This window comes from Pungitius pungitius, chromosome 14, assembly GCF_949316345.1.
Source record: "Pungitius pungitius chromosome 14, fPunPun2.1, whole genome shotgun sequence".
In the NCBI taxonomy this organism is placed as follows: domain Eukaryota; kingdom Metazoa; phylum Chordata; class Actinopteri; order Perciformes; family Gasterosteidae; genus Pungitius; species Pungitius pungitius.
In genome coordinates, this window is record NC_084913.1 from 2,905,974 (window position 1) to 2,928,755 (window position 22,782).

Below are 22,782 nucleotides of genomic sequence, written 5' to 3' on the forward strand. Positions count from 1 at the left end.
CCCCCGCCCACCACCCCCTCTCATGTAGAAGCTCCAGGGTTACAGCAGACGTGTTGTGATTGTGTCCGCCTCATTGCCTTCCTGCTGGGAGCCATCGCAGCCTGTCAAAGGCTGTGTGTGTGTGTGTGTGTGTGTGTGTGTGTGTGTGTGTGTGTGTGTGTGTGTGTGTGTGTGTGTGTGTGTGTGTGGTGCGCAGACACGGTGAAATGCAGCCAGGCTCGAGTGCTTGTTCCACGATCCGATACGATCGGGTTGTATGACGAATTAGAGATGAAACTATATTTTTTGTTTTATCCGTCCTCCTTAGAGGTGATCGGGGTAAAACCTGGATCCAAAGTTCACACTGAAAAGGTTCCTTCTTCTGATCATTATTACTGAAGCTCAATGAGCCACGGTCGGCCTGCTGAGAAGATGCCGTCCTCCTGTAGCCCACGTGCAAGGTCTCTGTGCCTGGGGTGGGGGGGGCATCTCCAGTCCACAGATGGACGAGCAGTGGGGATAAAATGACTGTCGTTTGCTGGCAGATGGTCCGATTTCCCCTCAGCCCAGAGTTGTGACTCGAGTTCTCAGCCTGTGTGTGTGTGTGTGGGGGGGGGGGTCAGATTAATGCGTGTATCTGTTTCAGGGTCAGAAATCAGCAGGTGCTGAGGACAGAAGTGCCCTTGATAGTAGACATTGTAGACACTGCCGTATTAATATTTCTAAATTATTGAGCGGTTCTCGTTCCGATCTCATCTGAGCTGTTTAAGATATTAAGCATCTGTCTCACAACACATAATAAACTAAAATAGCCGCCTTATTGTTGCACGTCTCAGCCAACCAGCTTACATTTGTGTCTAAAGTATTATTATACTTAATAAATGGTGTGCAGCATTTCAGTTCTTGAATTAGGGCCAAGAATCGTGTTTAGTGAGGACGAAGTGACCGTGACCTTTGACCTTTGCTCTGTGTTATTCTTATCCCCTCTGTATTTACTGACACTCCTCTCAACCACCTCCCCCCCCCCATGTGTGTGTGTGTGTGTGTGTGTACGTGGAGGCTGCACTTAAGTGAATGTTGTGTCTGTAAAGGCAGATTATGAGAGGGAGGCGGCAAAAAAAGATGAAAAGAGAAAAACCATAGAAATTAAAGGATAGAGTGTGTGTGTGTTTAAATGTATATTTACACACACTGCTGTGTGTGTGTGTGTGTGTCCCTTGTTGTACAGCTCTTCTTTGTGAGGTTATTTGATTCCACTCCTTCAGTTTTAAGTCGTCGGTTCGATGGAAACTAAAAGAACGTCCTCCTGGTACGAGGGAGACGTTAAGGTCATAGGCGAGCGGGTCCTCTCAAAGATAGAAGTACAAGGGTGTGTGTGTTGAGCCTGTCCGCGGGTGTGTGTGAGATGTCAATCTCCCCCCCCCCTCCCCTCTAAACCCCACCCCAGAAAAGACTGTAAATGTCAGCAAGGGTTGTTTGGGTCATTAGGAGGCTCGTTAAAACCATGACATGCACAGAACCACGTTCAGGCTCTACAGTACACACACACACACACACAGACACACACACACACACACACACAGAGGCACTCAGGACATTTAGTTGGAAGGGAGTTGAAGACTGAACACAACTCTTGGTCCTGTTTGCCGAAGAATAATCTTTAGAGTCCGTCAGGATTTACAGCACAACACCTTTTTATATTGAATCAAAATAAATCACCCCAAAGAAGTCTTAAATTCCCATGACGATCGTCTTTTACTAGAAGCGCAGCACTGCAAATCTGGTGTGACAACAGCAGTTGGATTAGTTGGAGCGGCTCCGTGTTTGCATCGTGTCTCTATGGAGGGGCTCCGTCTAGACGCAGGACTTTCTGGGTCGAGCCGGAGTGGAAAAAGCTTGTTGCCGGTTGTTATTGGAGGTTTTCATATCAGATCTTGGGCTGAAATGAAAGCTTAGACTTAGAGTTGTGAAACAAAACGTGCGTGATGTTTTGGGAGCAGGGGAGTGTCGCACCTCGTTACCCCGAACGGGCCTGCAGCTGGAGGAGCCACATCTGTCCTCTCAACCTGAGGATGTTCATTTAAGGTGTACGGAGGCCTGTCACTGTCAGCCGGGGGCCTTTGTACCAACCTTGCCCCCCCCCATGAATTATGGATGAAGGGTGTGTGCGATCTGCTCGCCTCTCACCCCCCCGACCACCTTTTTTCTGTCTCTTCTCCCTCTCGGCACGTTTCCACACAAACACAAATTTGAAGCTCTGAAACGTTTTTTTTTCATTTTTTATGATTTGGGCTTTTGTCCCGATTCACCCCAACGATGTCCCGGCATTGTGCACACACACACACACACACACTCCGTGTGGCACACCTGTGTGCGTGGCTGGGCCTCTGAGTGCTTCTCTGACATCCGCTGGGTTTTTAATTACAAAGCTCTCCTTGAGGAGATTGTTGAGAAACTCGACAGATAAGGGAACAAAGACGCTCGTTGTCTCCTATCGGGACCACTGTTCTTTTGGAGGGTGCTTAAGGACGGGGGGGGGGGGGGGGGGGAATCTGCCGGAGCTGCAGTTAAATCTGACAAAATGTTTGAGGAGTGTTTTATTGGAAACTATGTGATACAGTTACATTGATACAGTCACATAATTCTGCCAGTATACACGGCCCTCATGCATTCATATAGACGCGTATGTGTGTGTGTGTGTGTGTGTGTGTGTGTGTGTGTGTGCACTGTGCCAACAGCATTGGAAGAGTGTATTTGTTGCTCACACACACACACACACACACACACACACACACACACACACACACACACACACACACACACAGTGAGCAGGGGAGACAATCCAGGCCTGATCTCACCTGGTCTCACCCATCAGTCAGGCCCTTGACTTTCTTCCCTCTTTCTCTCTCCCCTTCATCTTCCTCCTCCTCCTCCTCTCCCTCGTGGACGAATCCAATTAGCTCCATCTACCAGAACTAAGTGCATGTGATCCATACATGTGATATTAGTCTCCGCCCCTTATTCTCTCTGAGCTGGTTCGCCCGTCAACTTCGCTGACTTCCTCCGCCTCCCGCTCGCCTCCGTTTAAAGCCCCCAACCCCCCACATGCAGAGAAGCTGACACATCTAATATACAAACCAAACTCGGCTTACATCGACACCCCCCCCCTTCCCCCCTACCTCCTCTCCCCTAATGTTATTTTGCTTGGAGAGCTAAAATAATAAACTCTAGCGCCTGCAGAGCGAGGGCGGCGTGCTGCTGCTGCTAACGGCACCGCGGCGACAGGCGAGCCGACTCCCGTTTCAAAAAATCCCACGAGACGTTTGTTTTGAGCGCCGGCGCGTCTGGGATTTCAGAGCTCCCCCCCCCACCTCCCCCGTCCGGTGCTTTGCTCAGTGGCACCTCGGCGGCGCCTAACTAGCAAAAGCAATTTGAACGCTATTCCCGCGCGTAGAGCGCCGCGCCGCCGCGCCGAATGCGTGCAGGACCCTGCAGAGGGTCAGATGGTTCCTCCTTGAGCCAGAGGACCATTGTTCAGTGTTCAGGCCGTGCTAGTGTAGATGTCTGAGGACAACTGTGCCCCAGTTGTTCTCCTCACTGTGGCCCGTTTGTGCTGTAAGCGAAGGCAGGTCCTGCAGGGAGGGATGATGGGATTAGAGGCTTTCCTGCTCCGGTCCTCCTCTCATAAGCAAACGGGCTGAACCCGTCCTGAAGGTCTGGTGTCCAGCTCTCCACCGCCTTGCTGACTGGTCGGATCCAGAGGCGTGAGCCCTCCCCTCACCGCACAGCCCTGCTGTCTTCATTAAGCACAAAGGCAAAACGCTGGCAGGAAAGCCGGGAGGGGGGGGGGGGGGGGGGGCTTTTGGCGTCCGCACCGCGAGATGGAAAAAGGCGCCTTGTAATCGGATTGGTTCCTCTGTGTGGCGAGGGGAAGTGTGATCGTGCCCCTCGCCACACTCCGCAGACATCCTGGCTTTTGTGGGGTCGAGCTTCTTGCACTTATCTGCTGAATTGAAAGTAGGCCAGTTCGTCTTTTGAATGACAATTACCGAGGCTGGAGGGGTGGAGGAGGTGGAGGAGGTGGAGGGCAGGTGGGGGGTGACGGCGAGGGTCTGAAAAGGCCGATTGGCCGCTGCCAAGCTGCTCTGGATGTACAGTAGCTTCCGATGCTCGTTAGCGCAGCCAGAGGGAGGAGGGGAGAGGGGGGGGGGGGGCTTAGTCAGGCCGGGGCGGGGTGTTTAGAGGAAACTTCTATCTTTAACTTGATTTAAGGGCTTCTTTTGAGAATATAAGCAACGAGCTTGGAGGGGGTGGGGGGGGACCCTCCCACTCGCCTCTCGTCTTTTCTTCTCTCCATCTTGGGCTGGCGGGCTGCTCCGCGCCGGTGTGCGGTTGTCAGGCCGGCCCAGATTAAGGCCTTTGTAGGGAAGGTATTTACATCCGGCCAAACCATATTAAACAGAGATTAGGGGGGTTTTCACTGCACATCGCAGAAAGGGACATAAAGAAGAGGGGAGCTTTTCAGGGACGAGCAGGATGCACAATGGGCATAGCTGTGAAATGGAGGAAGAGAAATGTGCTCTATGGAGGCAGGGGGGGGATGGGGGGTGAGGGGGGGGTTCCTCGGATCCTGTCTGAAGGTCATGTGATGTTGAGCGTGCCAAACGGTTGGCAGCCGGTGCAGTTTTTCCGCATAGGAAGCAGAAGTAGAAGAATGTGTTGGCGGGACGCGGCGAGCAGACGGGCCGCTGCTACTCAGGAGGATCTCTTCAAGAGGTCATTGGGATTTTTTTTTTTTTTTACAGGACTTATCTGAATAGAATAAAATGAAATGTGGAAAGCGCTCTCGCCGGTTGTGAACAGAAAGCGTTCACTGACATGTGAAATCATAGAGTGGGAGGTTTGGGAGGACCTGTTCTTCATCCAGTGGACACACACGTCACGTCATGGTGACATGATCGCATCCCAGCTGATACGGACATGTCTTTGTCTTGTTGTTATCTGATGACGTCGTGACTTCAGATTGCAGTTTTTCCAACACCTGCGACGCAATTTAGAAAAATAAAGCCCGACTTGTCGCTGAAACCTTTGCTGCTGCTGCTGCGCGGGATGAAAGCATGGCCCAGTTCTATCATCGGCTCTGTGGTAGCGAGGAGGAGGAGGAGGAGGGATCATAGGGAGCTTGATGAAGATGAATGTCTCCCCGGCCCACCTGAAATCCATCACTTTCCGAGGTGGGTTAAACACAGATATGGTTCTAAAAAAGGCAGAGATGAAAAAGTCCCGAATTTAAATCCTCCAATTCCACCGGCGTCTCCCCTCAACCTCTGCGAGATGAATCCAAAGCCGAGAGAGAATCCAGAGCAGTTCACAGTTCCATTAAAGCGCATCCAAGTGGTTGCTGGAAACAAGTGGAACTCTGTCCCGATACGCGAGTCCCACAAAGCGCACGCGGAAGTGTGTTTGCGGAGGTTCCCTCCCCGTGACCCCCCCTGTGAGACAGCCGCCATGGCGACGGCACCTCGAGCCGGGTCCACGCTACCCGGCGGCCCACATAAAGGGCCCCTTTCATCCGGGGCCCCTGCAGAAGTTTGCAGAGGATAAATAAACCTCTTCAGAGGGACGGAGAGGACGGAGTCTGTTCAACGTGCGACGGGGCAGCATCTCAAAGACGCTCCGTATTTTATTCTGAAGGGCTATTTGTTATGATGTTGAGGCGAGAGGGTAAGCAGGGCCGTGAGGGCAGGGGCCTCTTGATTTATGGAGTGACCGCCAAACCTTCCCGCTCTCACACACACACACACACACACACACACACACACACACATACTCAACTGTTCCTCGTTTACAACGGCAGATACATTCGTACACACACATTTACACACATTCTCAAAGAGTACATGTCACACATTGTTCCCAGCTGGCCCCAAGTTCCGGAGAACAGACACACACACACACACACGCACACACACACACCAGGCCGCCGATGGCTCACACCGGACGGGAAAACAGTGGGAATGTGTAGATGTTGTATGTGAGCTTTCACGTATCTGCTGCGTCAGGATCACTTCGGGTGGGTTTTATTCTGGCGGGGCTTAGCAACGGGAACAAAGGACTTGAACAGAGCTCAAATAATAATAATAATAATAATAATAATATTATAAATAATAATGTTTTCTCCTGCGATGTTTGGGGCTCATCTGTATCATCCAATAGAAAAGCGCTGACATCCTCGTGCTGTTGTCAGTATAAAAGAATCAACCTGCGCTGCACATTCGTTTACTTTCACACATTCCCGCACAGCAGCTGGAATTATACCCTTTGGGAATTTGACGTGCTTGAATTCCTCTCTTTGCATGTTTTGCGTCTCGCATGAGCACGTTTCCAAGAGCCGTCTCCTGTGATCAAACCCGCGTTTCAGGACGTCCACTTTGGACCCAGAGCCCGTCGATTTGGACCCGAAGGCCACAAGTTGAAGCCTTTCAAATAAAAAACACCACTTTTAGCTGGATCTGAAGGGGAAGCTGATATTTTGGCTCTTTTGTGTGACAGCCGAGGTGTTTTTCTTCTACATGTTTGGGTCACTAATCGTTTGCTTCGTTTACTGCTTTCGGTTAAATTGCATTTGTTCTGCCTCCGGCGATTTTTGTCCCGGGATCAAAGAAAAGCACAACGGCGTCACGCACACTCATGCATTGCCTCGCTATTGACAAATCCTAATTAAATAAGCTGTAATATTGTGAGGAATGCTGTAACGTTTTTGAGGAAAAATAATACTAATAAGAGCGCATGAAACTGGAACTGAATGTGCATGGATGGACACGACTAGTCGGAACCAAAGCTGTGGCCCTTTGAAGCAGGAAGTAACGGCTTAACACAGAGAAGGTGTTCCGGCCTCGCTGTGAAGCCCAATTCCCTTTCTTTTGAGACCTGAAAATATCACACGCATGAAAAGAACCATTTATCCTTCTAGAGGTCACACATGCTTGGCTTGGATTGACGCTCAGCGCTTTTTCTTGCCCTCAATGGGGCCTTTTCTGCTTGAAAAAAAAAAAAGATTTGTGGTAAATATCGTTGACTTGACATCTCCGGGATAGCGTGATGGCTGTGTAACAAGAGAGAGAGAGAGAGAGAAAAAAAGGACTCACAGGTCATCAATTCAGTCCAAATTGTTTCAGACCTGCAGCACCTGGAAGGAAAAAGCCTCCCAGCGGCTCTTCTGGAGCGCCGCCAGCGTCTCCCCTCTGCCCCCCCCCCCGCACATTCAGCACGTCCGTCTGTCTGCGCGGCCCCTCGCCCGTCTGCGATTCAGAGAGCTCGCCGCTCGCCGCGTGTCACGAGCGCGTCCCTTTGCTTGTGTGCAACGCGGGCCCGTTCGCTTGAACGGTTGCCAGGGCGACCGGAGAGTTGCGTGAGGTACGAGGAGACACCTCCTGACGGAGGAGACACAAGGGGGCTGTTTGTTCTATCCAGACGTGGCCTCCACCCCTCCCTGCGTCCTCAGCGGAGGGAGGGCTGGTGAACGTGTTGATTTTTTTTTTTTTTCCCCCTGGCTCCATCCAAGCGAGCTGCTGGAGTAAATGAGTGTGTGTGTGGGGGGGCCGCGAGGTGTGTGTGTGTGGGGGGACGTTTATTCCCACAACCCCCGGACCTTACAAAATATCCTTTTCAAGATCTCCATAACGTCCAAACGGCATGAAGTATTCAGTGCACCATGAGGTGGATCTGAAGCCGCAGCACATGCAAAGCACCTGAGAATATTTATACTTGATTAATGAGAATTTGAATTTAAAATGTAATCTTTTGTTATCTGTTAACTGTGTCCTCCTCTTGTGCGCAGACTCCGCGTCCAGCGAGACGGCCTTCCTGGAGGACGATGTCCTGGGCATCGGGGACACCCTGGAAATGTCCTGTGACCTGGAGGACCACTCGGAGCCCGTCGTCTGGTTCAAAGACGGCGCCGGGCTGTTGCCGAGCAACCGGACGCGGCTGGGCCAGAGGGTTCTGCGCATCGCCAACGTGTCCTACGAGGACTCGGGCGTCTACTCCTGCCGGCTCGCCCGCAGCAACGCGCTGCTCAGCAACTACACCGTCCGGGTGACAGGTGATTCTAACACACGCGTGTTTTCTTTCCACCCGTGGCGTTTGGGGAGGAACTGATCACATGATCAGAATCTGATCTGACTGATCGTACGCGCCGAGGAATGCGAATCCGTCCCCTTTTGAATAAGACATCGAGGAAGCACGCTCATTTTGGATGCTTGACTTGTTGTGTGTGCATTTAGCTGCGCGCGCGCGCACACACACACACACACACACACACACACAGGGATTCTCCCTCCTGATACTGTCAAAGGTCAAATTAATTATCATATAAGGAGATCAGTAACATGTGAAGTGATGCAAACAGAGCTCTGACGGGAATGCGGGGGGGATGAGGGGGGTGCGTGGGGGGGGGGGGGGGGGGGGTTCAGAAGGGAGCGAGCGGCAGCTTTCCCGTAAAACTCACGGAGCCTGTTATTGACAACTAATTAGAAAGCAATTAGCTCAAAACATTTCATCATTGAAAACAGATGCGGTGGCAAGAAATGAGAGTTTCGCCTCGCAACTCACACCCCATTCCCCATCCCCCCCCTCCTGACACACGCACACACAGACGTGTGGCAGCCTCGGTGTAAACGGCCCGTTAGCGTCTTAGACCGCTGAAGGCTGCACGAGGACCCCGTGCAAACACTGATTTTAGAGGAATATCCACAACACGTATGTGCGTGTTTGAGAGGAGGCGTTTCCATGGCTCTGGACGCACGGCTCGCGTTGGAATTACAGGAGAAGTCGGGACGTTTTAATAGTACGTGGCGGCAATATCCTGCTCCTGTGCCTCTACTTTCAACACCGCGCCGCAGCTCCGTCCTGCACACACACAGGCTTTTGTGTTTGGCCTTTTTCCTCAAATATTTGAGCAAGGTGTCAGATGTTTAGGGGTGGTATCAGATTTTTGCTCCTGGATGGCGGCCAGATAGCGTAGAGAGCCTCATATTGTGCGCACACACACACACATACAAGGTACACATACAGTATAAAGACAAGGGGCTGTAATGTATAGAGGTGACAGAGGTTTTATTATTATGAACAACTCTTGCCATCATGGAAGAGACATGGCCCCCCACGTCTTTGTTTGCATTCTTATTGTTATACACATATTGAAATATGTTGGTAAAGGCGTGTAATTTATTTGTGATGAGTCCTCCTATTTCACTCAATAGTTGTTAGGGCCATGAATCCAAAGGGCCACCATAAGAGCTGAAGAGCTTTATTCAGATGCTAAAGCAAAGTTAGATGTATTCATTGGTTTTGTTTTGATTTTTCTACAGGAAAATACTTTAAATGTTTTTCTCATCACTTCCTTTAGGGCAATGTTAATATTTTCTTGTTTTCGGTGCGGTCTAAGACCTTGAAATTGAGGCTCTTTGTTTTTTAGTGCAGCAGATGGTTGTAGTTTTCATGTGGGGAAAAAAAAAAAGTTTGGTTAAGCTAATGTGGTAAATCCGTCTGCATTTAGTGCTAATTAGCAAACGTTAGCATATCAACACGTTAAACCGAGACGGTTAACATCTCCCCTGCTAAACATTAGCATGTTGTCGTTGTGTTAGCGTAGCTAACGTAGCGTGGCTTCAGCTTCTCTCTGGTTTCACCTCTTTCACACGTGGAACCGGCTGAGCTGGAACCCGGCAGCCGACGGGCCGAGGTGTCAAACAATTGAAACCAAAACCTGCTCGTCAGCGGTTTTTCAAGGAGCCGTTTTTAGCTCACCGGGGTTGTCGAGGCAACAGCTGGCTCTCATTAACCGGACCTGTGAGGCCGAGCCCCAAACCGGCGAGGTCAGATCGAAAATAATTACAACACGGCAATGAGTCATTAGCATCCTACATGCTAACTGTTAGCGAGAGTCGGCCTCGCATGGATGGAGAGAGTGTGTGTGTGTGTGTGTGTGTATGTGTGCAAACTAATGACCCTCGTTTCTGTACCGTCTGTGGAAATGTTTTGGTTGTGCGCTCGAGACTGTAGACTCATTCATGAGTTCCTCATTCAGCAGATGCTTATATACGTGTGTGAGTGTGTGTGTGTGTGTGTTTGTGTGTGTGTGTGTGTATAAAGGTGCTTGCTGGTCAACACACCATTTCCTCTTAACTGGGCATTTAAAAATCCTAATTTGTTTTTTGTTCCCCTCTTTATTTCCCTCAGAATAAATTCTATAAGCTTTCCAGATGTTCTTCTTCGTGCTTTCTGATTGTTACAGATGCAAAATAAGATTGGCTCAAAGTATTGATCGCACTCTGTTGTGTGTTTTCTCCGAAGATTCTCTGTCATCTGGAGACGATGAAGATTATGACGAAGACCCAGAAGATGCAGGTAATGGAAATGGTGAATCCTTAATTTCTTTTTTTAAGCTTTAACGCGTATGTTTGAGTGAAACACTGTTGGTGAGTGTAATTACTAGTGTTACTAGTACTAATACTACGAGATGCTTTTAGTTGGAATAATAAAAGCGACACAAATAGAAACAGGAAGAGACTCAGATCTGAAAACATGTTTTCACATTCAACGATAAAAACCCAGATGCAGTTTCGTTGAGCCAAAATCACGTATCCGTTGACTTGACCCTGAATGTGGGCTCATGTTTTCATCCAACGGCATTAGTGCATTTCTCAATTGCAATATCTGAATTTTTTTGCTCCCCACCCTTCATTTACCTCTTTAAGAAAACACAAATCATTCACCATTCCTGAAAAAAGGCAACCTCCACTCTATACTATTTTTAGCACCCAAATGGAGCATTAACGCGTCCCTGAATTCCCCCGTTGGAAAAAACAACCTGACGTCCATTAAGGCGGCGGGAGGCAGCTGCTGTGGAGGCTCTTAAACGCGCTTTTCATTTTTCTCCTACAAAAAGGAGTTTAGAGCGGCTGTAGAGTCCATCTTTCACGGATCATTTCGCTCAACCTAATCACAAGTCAACTCCATCAGTTATTGTTTCAAGTAGTTAACTTAGTTACTTAGAGACCAAGAAGCACAACAAAGTCAACATCATAAGAGGCGAGGTGATCAAGCCAACCATCTGGCAGCGGGCGAGCGAGTGGGGGGTTTAAATACTGGAGGAGTGAGCAGGGCACACAAGTGAGTGTGATTGAGCTTGACGAGGTGGATGTGACCTCCAGGTGCACAGAGTTAACTGATTAGGTGGAGTCAGAGGTGGAGAACACACACACACACACACACACGGTAGACGTGACAGAGCGGTGACAAGAGGAGATGTTGTGTCTTTTGTGCAGAATGTAGTTAAACTGCATTTTAATGCACCACTCCTCGCTGTGATGAAGCGAGGTTTTGTGTTTTTATTGGATTGATGCAGCTGATTGGATTTCTCTAAATGCGATCCGGGTTCAGATGCGGGTCAACAAAGAACAACGAGGGCACTTGTTTTTTTGTTTGTTTGTTTTATAACCCGCCTGCACACTTTTGGCGGCTCACAATGGTTCCAAAGGAGGAGGAACCGGTGAGACGACACCTTGAAAAGGCTCCTTCCTGTCCCGCGCGACGCCACGAAGCTCCGTGTCGTCCGAGCAGGACTTGCAACACAAACCACATGGCTGTGGACCTTTTTTTTTATTTACCTCAACGAATGACTGGAAAAGGACTTTTAGCTCAGTTAAGTGTGCGTCCGCCTCTATTGTCGACGCCGATCTCGCCCTCCGCTCATTTCCCGTCTCCTGTGAAAAGAAAAGGAGCCGATAATTAAGTCTTCCTGCCCAAAAAACTTTTACTGAATCTAAAGTGAAGTAAATTTCCATTAAAGCTATTGGGAGTTCTGGCGAGTTGTTGTTTTTTTTTTTCTTCTCCCTTTTCTCTGCAATCCTTTAATTCTGACTGCCTCTGCTGGGACGCGGGGAATAAATCCGTGTTTCAGTGAGGCAGTCGCCGCTGATGACAGCACGCGAGGGGAGCCGCGTGAAAGACGGGCTGTCAGACAACGAGAGTAATAAATGAGAGCAAAAAATAATCATCCCCCAATCCTCTCATTTCGATGCGCCGCGTCACGTGGCGGTGAAAGCCCGAAGTGTTTTCCTAAAGTGGCGGCGGCGGCGGCGGCGGCAGTGGCTTCGGCTCCCGGGGGCCATCCGACATCCTGAGTGACCGGTAAATAGCCTCGGGCCTGGCAGACTTGATCTCTGCATGTAAGTCCTCTCCTCATGTTCCTGGCCGAGAGGCGAGGGATTAGCCCCCAGAAACGTTAACCCCCCCCCCCGACTGATCGCCGCTTTTAACGTCCGCTAAGCCAGCGCTAATTAACCCGAGCTCCGAGCGGGAAGACGAGCCGCCGGACGGAGAGCCGGCGAGCGGGAGAGAGCGTCCAGCGTGCGGGGAGGACGGGGGGGGGGGGGGGGGGAGAGAGAGAGACTGTTAATGAGAAGAGGACTGAAGCCTGCAGGCCACAAGCTGACTGTTGTCAGAGGAAGGAGACAGACGGGGAAGCATGAGCTCACTCCCCCCCCCCACGAGCGGCCAGCGCTGACTCCCACGGCCTCCTGGGACGAGTTACGGGAGGCGGACGCCTTCGCGGCGCCCCCAAATTGTTAATTGGACAATTTTTTTTTTTTTTAAACATTGACATCAGATTTGTGTTGTGCTTTCTAAATTTGAAGAGAGATACAGCAGCTGAGTCTGTGGCCTGTGTGTCGTCCCTCTGTCAACCAAAGAGAAGTGGACGCGTCGGCGGGAACGAAGCCTCCGTCAGCGCATAGCCGCGCCCCCCAAACCATCCCCTTGCCTTAGGGTCTTGTTTGTCCCAAAATGGATTGCGTCATAAAACCAGAGGAGTTGCCCTCTGATGCACGTTTTTTTAGGAGCCTTCATCACTCGCGTGAGAGTCAGTTTAAGCCTGAATGTCGTGGAAATGAAGGGGAAAAACCTCTCACGCTTTGGACGAGGCCATCTCAACATGAAAAGATGGAAAGTAAAGCACTTTTTAGTGTTTATTTGATCTGGTTTAATTACACGAGGGCCTCGTGGATGGTTCCCATCTGTCATACCGCGGCTTTGTTGGAGTTATCAGACAGAAGAGTTCCTGAAGCTTCACCCTCACGCCATACACAAGTTATTCAAGTCAGTATTTTCTTGTGGTGTGGAAACCAGCGTAAACACTCAGAAAGAGCAGAGTGTGTGTTCTGGGGTCGGGGGGGGGGGGTGTAGGAATGTTAACAGAGCCTAATCTGTGCTCCTGAGCTATGCAGCCTCCATGTTTACCCTGGCAGGAGAGCAGAGAGCCGGGACGGCCCGGGCCACGCAACGCCGCCCCGCGGCCGCCATTCCTGCGACTCTTGTCTGCCGCGAGTCCCCGCAGGCGCCCCCCAACCCCCCTCCCCGGGGCAGCGCGCCTTCAAAGGGCGCCCCGGTGTAATCTGCAGTGATATCTGCCTGTGTGCTCGCAGGCGTCGGCGAGGGCAAATTATACAATTACACAATTAGGACCTCCTCCTCCTCCTCCTCCTCCTCCTCCTCCTCCCGCGGATCGGTGTCTGAGTGCTTGAGCGGCGGTCGGTGGGTCCTGCTCACGCCGCAGGGATCTTTTCATGTGGAGACACCTTTTCGTGGCTGCAATGCTGCTGAGTCCCGAACACAAAGACATCGGAACTCCCTGTTATTTATTCCAGCAGCAAAGTATTTCAGTCCACATCTGGAGCGCCGTCATAGTTCACACGGACTGACACTCGGATTAAGTTCCGTTGTTACAAAAAGAACAAAAGGGAAGACAAGAAATGGAAAACGAAAGCATTTTTAAATCATTGAAATCAATTGTATTACTGAAAATAAAAATCTCAATAATTGAATACCAAAAAGCCCAAATAATTAGCCTCAGCCGGCCTCTGCAGCACCGACGGCTTGGTTTGATTGACAGGCGATGTTTTTCAGGAGCGCAGCAGGTAGCACTTAGCAGCTAAAGGTCAGTGAATAAACCATGTCGGTGCGTCTTTGGGATCCAAAACCATGGAGCCGTCGTCCGTTCTGGGTTTAAAAACATCACCGAGGATCGGCAGCAGCAACGAGCTGTTTTCAGCGAGGACCACACATCAGCAAGGAAAAAAAAAAACCTGCTGTGTGTGTGTGTGTGTGTGTGTGTGTGTGTGTGTGTGTGTGTGTGAGAGAGACTGATTGCGGTGCCAAGAAAACGATGTGTTTGGACTCCCCGGAAGGTGTCCCACGGTGCGTTCCAAAATACGCCGAGACAGACGAGATGCAACAAAATGTAACAGATATTTCCCTTTTAAGGTGCTGTGTGTGTGTGTGTGTGTGTGTGTGTGTGTCGTTGCACGTGGAGAGCGTTTGCCTCTGCGAGCTGGGGAGTCTCTAACTCAAGCAGGGAGCAGTGTTTCAGCTGCTCCATTGCAGTTTGTAAACACACACACACACACACACACACACACACACACACACAGGGGATCGAGTGGAGTAACGCTCTGTTTGTTTGCTCTCTAAGAAGATTCCTCTTTCATCGCTGAATCTCTCCCTCCTCGTCTGGTTGTAATTAAGAGGCCGAAGCCAAAGTTTTAAGGCAGGAGCCAAAAAAGAAAGAGAAAACTGTGTCAGAACTTCAAAAGTGATAAACACGCACACACGATGCGGATCAGAGGCCATCACTGCTGTTCTGTTCCAGCTTTCCAAATCGCACTCATTTAGACACAGGACCGGGTCTCGGGGGGGGGGGGGGGGGCGTCCCTATTGACATCTCACTTGAGACGTCCTGATGAGATAAAAACCCGCCCATGTGGGTTACTACACACACACACACACAACATTGATATGCTAATTAGCTTCTCTCTCTCCTGCTGCATTTTGAAAGTAAAAGAGACATCTGATGACCGGTCAGCCACCTCCCCAGCTTTTGTCCCGGGGAAACACACACTCTACGACACACAAGGACACACACAGACACGCACACTCATACAAAGCCCCCCCCTCTCCCCCCCCATGGGAACAATGAGCCTCTCCGACTCGCTATTCTGTCTTTGTCCGCCGTCCTCTTGATGCAACTCAATAAATCGCCCCGACAGGGAGGATTCAGATGAACTTCAGCATTGCATTGTTTTGTGTGTTCTGTGAGGGAGGGGGGGGGGCAACGCTTTGTGTCGTCCGTCAAACTGTGTTTTTATACCGTTTGTGCGTTTTTATACCGTTTGCTGCAACTTTTGCGAGGGGTGGGGAGGGGGGTGTGACAGCTCAGACATTAATAGACGCACGTACCACATCTGCTTGTGAGGACCAGGTCTAAAAGCAGAACATGTTACATCAACTCCTGCAGGGTCCCTCCTGGTCTGTTTAGCCGGTCACGCTCTCTCCTCGTTTCCTTAAAGGACATTTAGTTTGAACGCCTTCTGGCGAATGACTTCATAGGACAACTGTCCTGGCTATACTGTATACCCGTACTGCTCTGTTTGTGTCCCGCTTGGGAGAAAGAAGTGACGCCCTTTTGTTTTGTGTTTCCGCCGACAGAAGCTCCGTATTGGACGAGGCCCGACCGGATGGACAAGAAGCTCCTCGCCGTCCCGGCCGCCAACACCGCCAAGTTCCGCTGCCCGGCGTCCGGCAACCCGACGCCGACCATCCACTGGCTGAAGAACGGCAAGGAGTTCAAAGGAGAGCAGAGGATGGGCGGCATCAAGGTGAGAGGACTCCAAGCGTGTGTGAGAACCTGAAGGGCACAAAGGAGCTGAGGCGTAAGGATTCAGATCCTCGCTACAGTCGAGTCGACGCTCCGCCCACACTGGGTGCGATGTGTTGGCGGTAACGCCGTGCCGCAAACAGCTGTTGTGCTCGGTTTTGTCATCGGATTCTCTCTAAACACTGGGCTCTCGTGTGGAATGTCGCTGCTTAAAAGTCCCGGTTTGCTTTGGTGTTTCCTTAATGGCCCCGAAGCTGCGGGATTCAAAGACAAACCCATCGTGGTGAGAAGATCGGAATTCAAACAGACCAAACCTGTGTTTCGGGATTCAAGACATGGCTTCTCAAATCATGCCAAGCTAGGAGAATTCCTCCTGTCCTGGTTCCCTCCTTTTGTCGAGCCCCGATCGGACCGAGCGATACTTTCATGAAGCCACATGAAGTCTTTTACTCCGTTTTTTGGCCTCACGTTGGTTCAAAATATTCTCTTTTTCATGTTGAATTGCTGTGTCGCGAACAGCAACCTGCCGAGGAGCTCCGTAGCTTTTAAATGTATTACAGAGAGTAAGCAGACGGAGTGAAACTAAAGCTTCAGTGTCACGCCGGCAGAGGCCGAGGCAGTGAGAGACGCTCCCTCCCCGGTGGACGCTTTGGCCTTTAAAGAGTTAAATGTCATGAGATCCTGCAGCTATTAACAGTTTACAGAGATCTCCAACATCTGCTCCCAGCAGACCAACAGCAGTTGTCTCCCTCCCTCTGTCCACACACACACACAGACACAGACACACACACACCTGTCACCAGCCCTCAGGACACTCGGAGTGGCTCCCTGACAGCAACTTTTAGCACGTTAGGTACGCAGGATGATTTGCTGATGTTAGAGTTTGCGGCTGCCTTGTTAGCAGCAGATGAATCCCAAACTGGGCGGTCAGATCACTTATATATTATATTTATTCCATCTGCCATCCCTAACCGACAAGTAACCCTTTTGTGTGGAAAATGACTCACAATTAGGGAGCAAAACACAGATGTCTTAATGGTGACTGGTGCTGTATTAAGATATAAACGTCGGCGTAATCGGCAGAAGGGTCGAAACGATGCTTCAAAGAAAATGTATCGACAAATCCATGTTAGTGTCAACTGAAGGAGAGCAAGTTGACGTTAGCTTTGAGCTTTTAGTTTGAGCCGTTAGCTTGGCGGTGTTAGCTTTGAGCCGTTAGCTTGGCGGTGTTAGCTTTTAGCCGTTAGGTTGGTGGTGTTAGCTTTGAGCCATTAGCTTGGCGGTGTTAGCTTTTAGCCGTTAGCTTGGCGATGTTAGCTTTGAGCCGCAAGCTGCGGCCGATAGGCAGCGCATTCTTACTTTTCTAAATAAAAGGGCTGGCAGCTAACGTTAAAGGAGGTTCCATTGTTCCATTAGGAGTTTTTAACTCTATTAGATCACATGAAGGTAAATTCTGGACTTACGACCTGTTACACTTTATTACATTCCATTCAATGTAATTTAGCTGACTCTTTTATCCTGAGCGACTAACAATAAGACTTGCTCTAAGCAGCTTATAATACATAATTAAGTAGTAATGCGTGGATTGCTTTTTAATCAAAGCCAATTTTGAATCAAATATACAATACTCCATACCTTGATCCTCTTAATTGCTTATTAATGTGCAAATTACCAGTACAGCTGACGATAACAAAGGATCACACATACAGTTGTGGTTGGTTTACACTGATTTCAGGATGCTTGAGATTATTTCCCAGGATGTTGCTGATGAAATTTAACCCAGAACCCAGCTCTGGTCTGGTCCTCCGCTCACCCACATGCATGTGTGGTCAGAGAGTGATATCTATCTATATATAGATATATTGATATTTATGCACACATAAGATGCCGTCGAGTCTCTGGAGCAGATTCCTGCACAGAAATAAAGATGTGGGTCTGGAGGCGGCAGTTATTGAGACGTTCCCTTCTGTGTCTTTGTTGAGATTGCCTCTCCCTCCCCTCCCCCGATACACCACTTTGTCGCTAACGCGGTTATCCCTCAGACTCTCGTTTTCATCCGGTGTTTGTTCACCGCATTACCCAGAAATCACCTGTCAGTCAAACACCACCAAATGCGCTTGATTCTTTACTATTTATCACGCGGCTTTGTTGAATACTCCGTTCTGATTGGTCAGCTGGGGCATTCCGCGGTGCGTTGTTTTCTTCAGAGCAGTCGGCTGTTGCTATGGACGCCGGTCCGTTCAATCAATCTTTTCATAGTGTCAAAAAGCAACACTTGGATAAACAAACGCTTTATTGGATATTTTTACCGAGTGCCCAAAAGACCTGGCCGTACATCGAGTCCCCAGAAGGACAGAGCGCAGCCGCCTGCGGTCGGGACCCGACTTTCACCGCAGTCCACTCTGTCCGGTCGGGTCACGGCGCCTCACGTCTGCCAGGGATGAGTTCATCCTGCAGGGCCGGGTGGGGGGCACGGAGGCCTGACAGCATGACAATGTCCTTCCAAAGACTCAATCCCTGCGGCAGGGTCCTCAAGGTGAAGCCGTCTTCCTCTGGCCTCCGCGCGGGAATGACGAGATCATTTGGGATTTGACAGCCGTGGTTAATTCCCCACTAAATGTGTGTAAGGATCAGCACAATGGAGTCTGAGCACAGTTTGTTCATCGGATCTGCCCCAGTGAGACGTGAAAGTTAACCATTAAGGCCCATTACGCGCCCACAAAAACACCTCCCGACGCCACACTGCAGTGAAGTGGCCCTCAAGAGGATGCACGGAGTCCTGCTTTGTCCCTTAAAGACGTCCACTTTAAAGAAACTACTTTTGTAGAGATTTCATCTGTTCTTTTTACGTCGGTCCGTTTGTGAAGGATATTTGTTCTTAGTGTTTCTGTATTGACAATAATAATGAAATATGAATTTGTAATTACTATACATGATATGATAGTCCAGCACCTCTTCATAGTGTCCATGAGTACAATACAGATCTCTCTCCCCCTCATGATCCAAAGGAGACTTTTCTTGGGTGGTACGATTTCTGACGGTTTGTAGTTTTGAAAGAAAGTAATATTTGATTTTGACGATTTCAGTAGAATATCAGCAACATGAGTCACAGGTTCAACAACGTGAGTATTAAAAGGTCAATATTGGTGGTATAATCATCACTGTTTAGTTCTATCTTATCAGCGCTTTCCATTGAAATTCAACACAGAACCGAACGCTGCGTTTGTTGAAACTGAATGAAACGGTAAACAGGACGTTTTTGGCTCATTTGAAAAATGAAAAATGAAATTCCAGCAGGGGGGCGACGTGCCGGAGCTTTGTGCGCCTTCCCACACTGACAGCGTGCGCTGATGGAGGGCAGGGCCTAAAGGTCAGAGTTCACCTCTCTATTGAGCCATCAGATGGAGGCGGGGAGCTAAGGGCAGGGGTGGGGGGGGGGGCGTCTCCCCGGCCTATTGAGTCCCTGAAAGCCGTGGCCAAAGCTGTTGTACGCTGCCGCGTATGCCGGGGAGGGGTCGCATTGTGTTCATGCTAAACTGCGGCGGCACAGGCCCGACAAAAGTGGACAATGTCATTGTTGTGTTTCGTTTCTCCGATTTTTCAGTCCCTGTTTTGACAGGTTTTTCCAAGTCGTGGCTCTCAAACGAGCTGCACGCGCTTACGTTTTAAGACTTTTCTTCACATCCTTGTTTTTGCAGCACGGATTGTGACTGCAGGCCGCCGAGGAATTTCTACACTTTGCAGGGTTATTTTTGGACTCTTATTTTTTCTTTTTTATTTGAGCGCTTTCACGGTCATTCACCTTTCTCCCCTATCGTTCTACACAAACGCACCAACGGGTCTGGAAACAGATCATCCTGCCTTTTTTTGTTGTTGTTGTTTTTCTCACTCATTACTGCGTCTCCTCTGAACTCTTGTCGATGCAGCGGCGCGTGGAGCCAAACTCAAACGGCAAGCGGGGGCCCCTCGGGCGCCGTCCATCTATTTCCACTCTCTCTCTCTCTCTCTGCAGGTCAAATTAGACGGTAGCACAGATCCGGGCCGCTGGTCCGCTCTGACAAAGTCATAAATTCTGATAACTGGGCCCGCCGGTTGTGCCGGGGCTATTTTGCGAGGTGAAGGCTGAGGGTTTGGACTATAAAGGGAGCACGGCTTCCTGTGTTTTCTTAGACAGCTGCCACACTGCAAAAAAAAAAAAAAAAACCCGGCTGCATCTCTGTGAACTTTAAGCTGGCGGCCCGCGATGTGACTTCTTGTTTTGATTTAAACGAGCGAAAGGCTCCGCCAGTGGAGTGAGGTAACCTCGCTGTTCTACATGGCAAGAAAAATATCTCAAAATGAAGCCGATGACTCTATTTACTTTGGGGTAATTGAGAAATTTCATGCGCAAAATGCTGCAACGCAAAATCCCAACCTCGCCCTGGTCTCTTACTCTTCCTCTCAAAGACTCCCTCAGACACTTCTTGCAGTGTGAGACTCCCCCGTCCGTTCCCATGGCCAAAGCCCTAAAACCTTTAAAGCCTCCTATGACTCAAACATAAGCTCCTTAATAATTTAATTCTGTTTGGGATCTGGCATGATTGGAATGGATGGGATTATCACGTTTGGGGACTAATGCTGCAGGTTCAACGGGGGTTAGCCAATGTAACATGGTCATAAAAGCACGCATGAAGAAAGTCATTAAATAGGCCGGGGGAAATAAAGTGGAAATGTCACTCACTGTTCGTTATTGTCACAACGTTAGTTGCTTTTCTCTGACGGTTATCCACCATTTGGCTGAAAGTGGCCACTGTTAACCCATAATGAATCAATCAATCAATAATCAATAATGATGAGGGCAGATGACGGGACTCGTTTGAGGTCACTGGTTCACTGACGTTAGCTAATATCAGCCTACGAGTACGTAGCAGCACAAGCAGGATGTCTGAGTGTGAGACGTGTTTTTACAAATAAATGTAAAAAAAGGTCTATTAACTTGGATCACATGTCCCCCCCCTCCCCCCCCCCCCCCCCCACCGAGGAGCTGAAGCCCGCTCTGACTTGAGCGCGGCAGCGTCTGCGATCTCTTCGCATTCGTCACCCGAGCCAAACGGGGGAGGGGGGGGGGGAAATCTGCCGAGCGACTGCAGCTGTCGCATGAATTTAGTGGTCAAAAGTTCTTTAAAAGTTGCAGTGACCTGAAAAGCGGCCGAGCTTCGTGGAGCGAGGTCCCTTTCATGATAGAGAGAGACCTGAATAAGACCTCTGATCTCAGCCTCTTTCTGTTGGTGGTCTTGGCGTCACCTTCTAGCTTCCCTCCTCATGCTACCCCCCACCCCCCACCGCCGCTACCCCCCTCCCCTCAGCGACCGCAGCAGAAGGCGTCACTCATCTGCTCATGAGAGCAGCCATTGACTCCGGATTGACTCCCCGGCTCTGAGAGGCGTAGACGAGGTGGAGCCGGCCGGGCCTGCTCCGCGTTACCACGCAACTGCAAATAAAAGAGGAAAAAAAAAAGCACACAGGCATAATATTTACACTGTTACATTATTTTCCACATGAGGCTCCAAGAGAGAGAGAGAGAGAGAGAGACACAGAGAGTGTGTGTGTAAAGGAGGGGGGGGGGGGGGGGGGGTGATCCTCCACCTACCAGCAGAAAGGCCTCCCACCTTAAACGCGTGGGGTAGAGCGCTGCCGAAAACACTCGGCCCTCTCCGGGTCGCCACATTTTCCGACGCAGGTGATGCTGAGTGTTCCACTCTGAAAAGCCTCTTTGTTGACATCACCACCCTCCCACCCCCCACCCCACACCCCCCCCCCCCCCCCCCCCCGTCCCAGAAGAGTTCGCCCGTGTTTCCACTTAAGCCCGGTGGAGGCGTGGCGTGGCCCGGCTTCTCTCTGTTCTCGCCTCTCCAGCAGCTCCTGAATCTGTCCACTTCGTATCTGCCGCATCCGCCTCACCTGCTTCCAATTACCACGCGCCTCTCTCTCTCTCTCTCTCTCTTTTGCTCTTGCATGCCCTCACTGCAGGGGGAGGGAGGGAGAGAGAGGTGCCGTTGTAATTCAGTGAGGAGTGAACGGATGATATTTTAAGAGAGGCGACTTGAGACGGCCTCATGTTGTCACACTGGAAATACAAACGGGATGAGCACAATCAGGCCTGCAAACGTGACACCTAACTATTTATATCTCTATAAGTCTCCTCACAGATTTAGATGTGTTGTAATGACATATCCTGACTGTCCCCCCCCCCCTCTTTGTCCCCCTTCACCAGTTGAGGCACCAGCAGTGGAGTCTGGTGATGGAGAGCGCCGTGCCGTCAGATCGGGGAAACTACACCTGCGTGGTGCAGAACAAGTATGGCGCCATCACCCACACCTACCAGCTGGATGTGTTAGGTAACCCCCCCCCACCTCCCCCCCCCTCTCCTCTGTGTGAACAAGGAGGACATTAACATCAACGAGAGCTGTTGGAGTGAAGTGTACTTTTTAAGCGTGTACATCTCCATTTCCTGCAGCATCCCTCCCACGCGTGACTGGTGCTAATGACTGCGTGCTCTTCCCCCCCCCCCCCCCCCCTCTCTCTCCCTCCCTCAGAGCGGTCCCCCCACAGGCCCATCCTCCAGGCCGGCCTGCCGGCCAATCAGACGGTGGAGGTGGGCAGCGACGTGGAGTTCCACTGTAAGGTCTACAGCGACGCCCAGCCGCACATCCAGTGGCTGAAGCACACCGAGATAAACGGCAGCCGCGTGGACCACAACGGCCACCCCTTCGTCACCGTCCTGAAGGTAGGTCCCCCCCCCCCCCCCGTCCCCCTATGATGACGTCACTCAGAAGGTCGTTTGCGGAGGCCACGCGCTGTAATTGGTGAGCTCGCCTCCCGAACACGACGCCGTCAATACGCAAAAGGAGCTACTAACTCTACCTCAATAAGAGAAAAAATTATATAATGATATAAAAAATGAGATCCTTAAGAAACGATGACGTTAAAAAATCGGCACAAATCAGCTGTTGCTTAAGAGTTCTCAGAGCCTCTTTTTAAAGGGTATTCTATCATTTTGGAACATTATTACTTATTTGATCCCCTGCGCTTTAGTTATGGAATTTTCA

At 50.2% G+C, this 22,782-nt stretch overlaps 1 protein-coding gene across 1 annotated transcript in view; it reads left to right on the forward strand.

Annotated features, from left to right (window-relative positions):
• fgfr3 (fibroblast growth factor receptor 3) overlaps positions 1 to 22,782 on the forward strand; it is a 39,756-nt gene that overhangs the window by 4,792 nt on the left and 12,182 nt on the right. Inside the window, exons 3-7 of the mRNA XM_062557396.1 lie at positions 7,820 to 8,083; positions 10,336 to 10,389; positions 15,526 to 15,695; positions 21,948 to 22,071; positions 22,270 to 22,460. Of these exons, the coding sequence (XP_062413380.1) occupies positions 7,820 to 8,083; positions 10,336 to 10,389; positions 15,526 to 15,695; positions 21,948 to 22,071; positions 22,270 to 22,460 (803 nt within the window). The remainder of the gene's footprint in view (positions 1 to 7,819; positions 8,084 to 10,335; positions 10,390 to 15,525; positions 15,696 to 21,947; positions 22,072 to 22,269; positions 22,461 to 22,782) is intronic.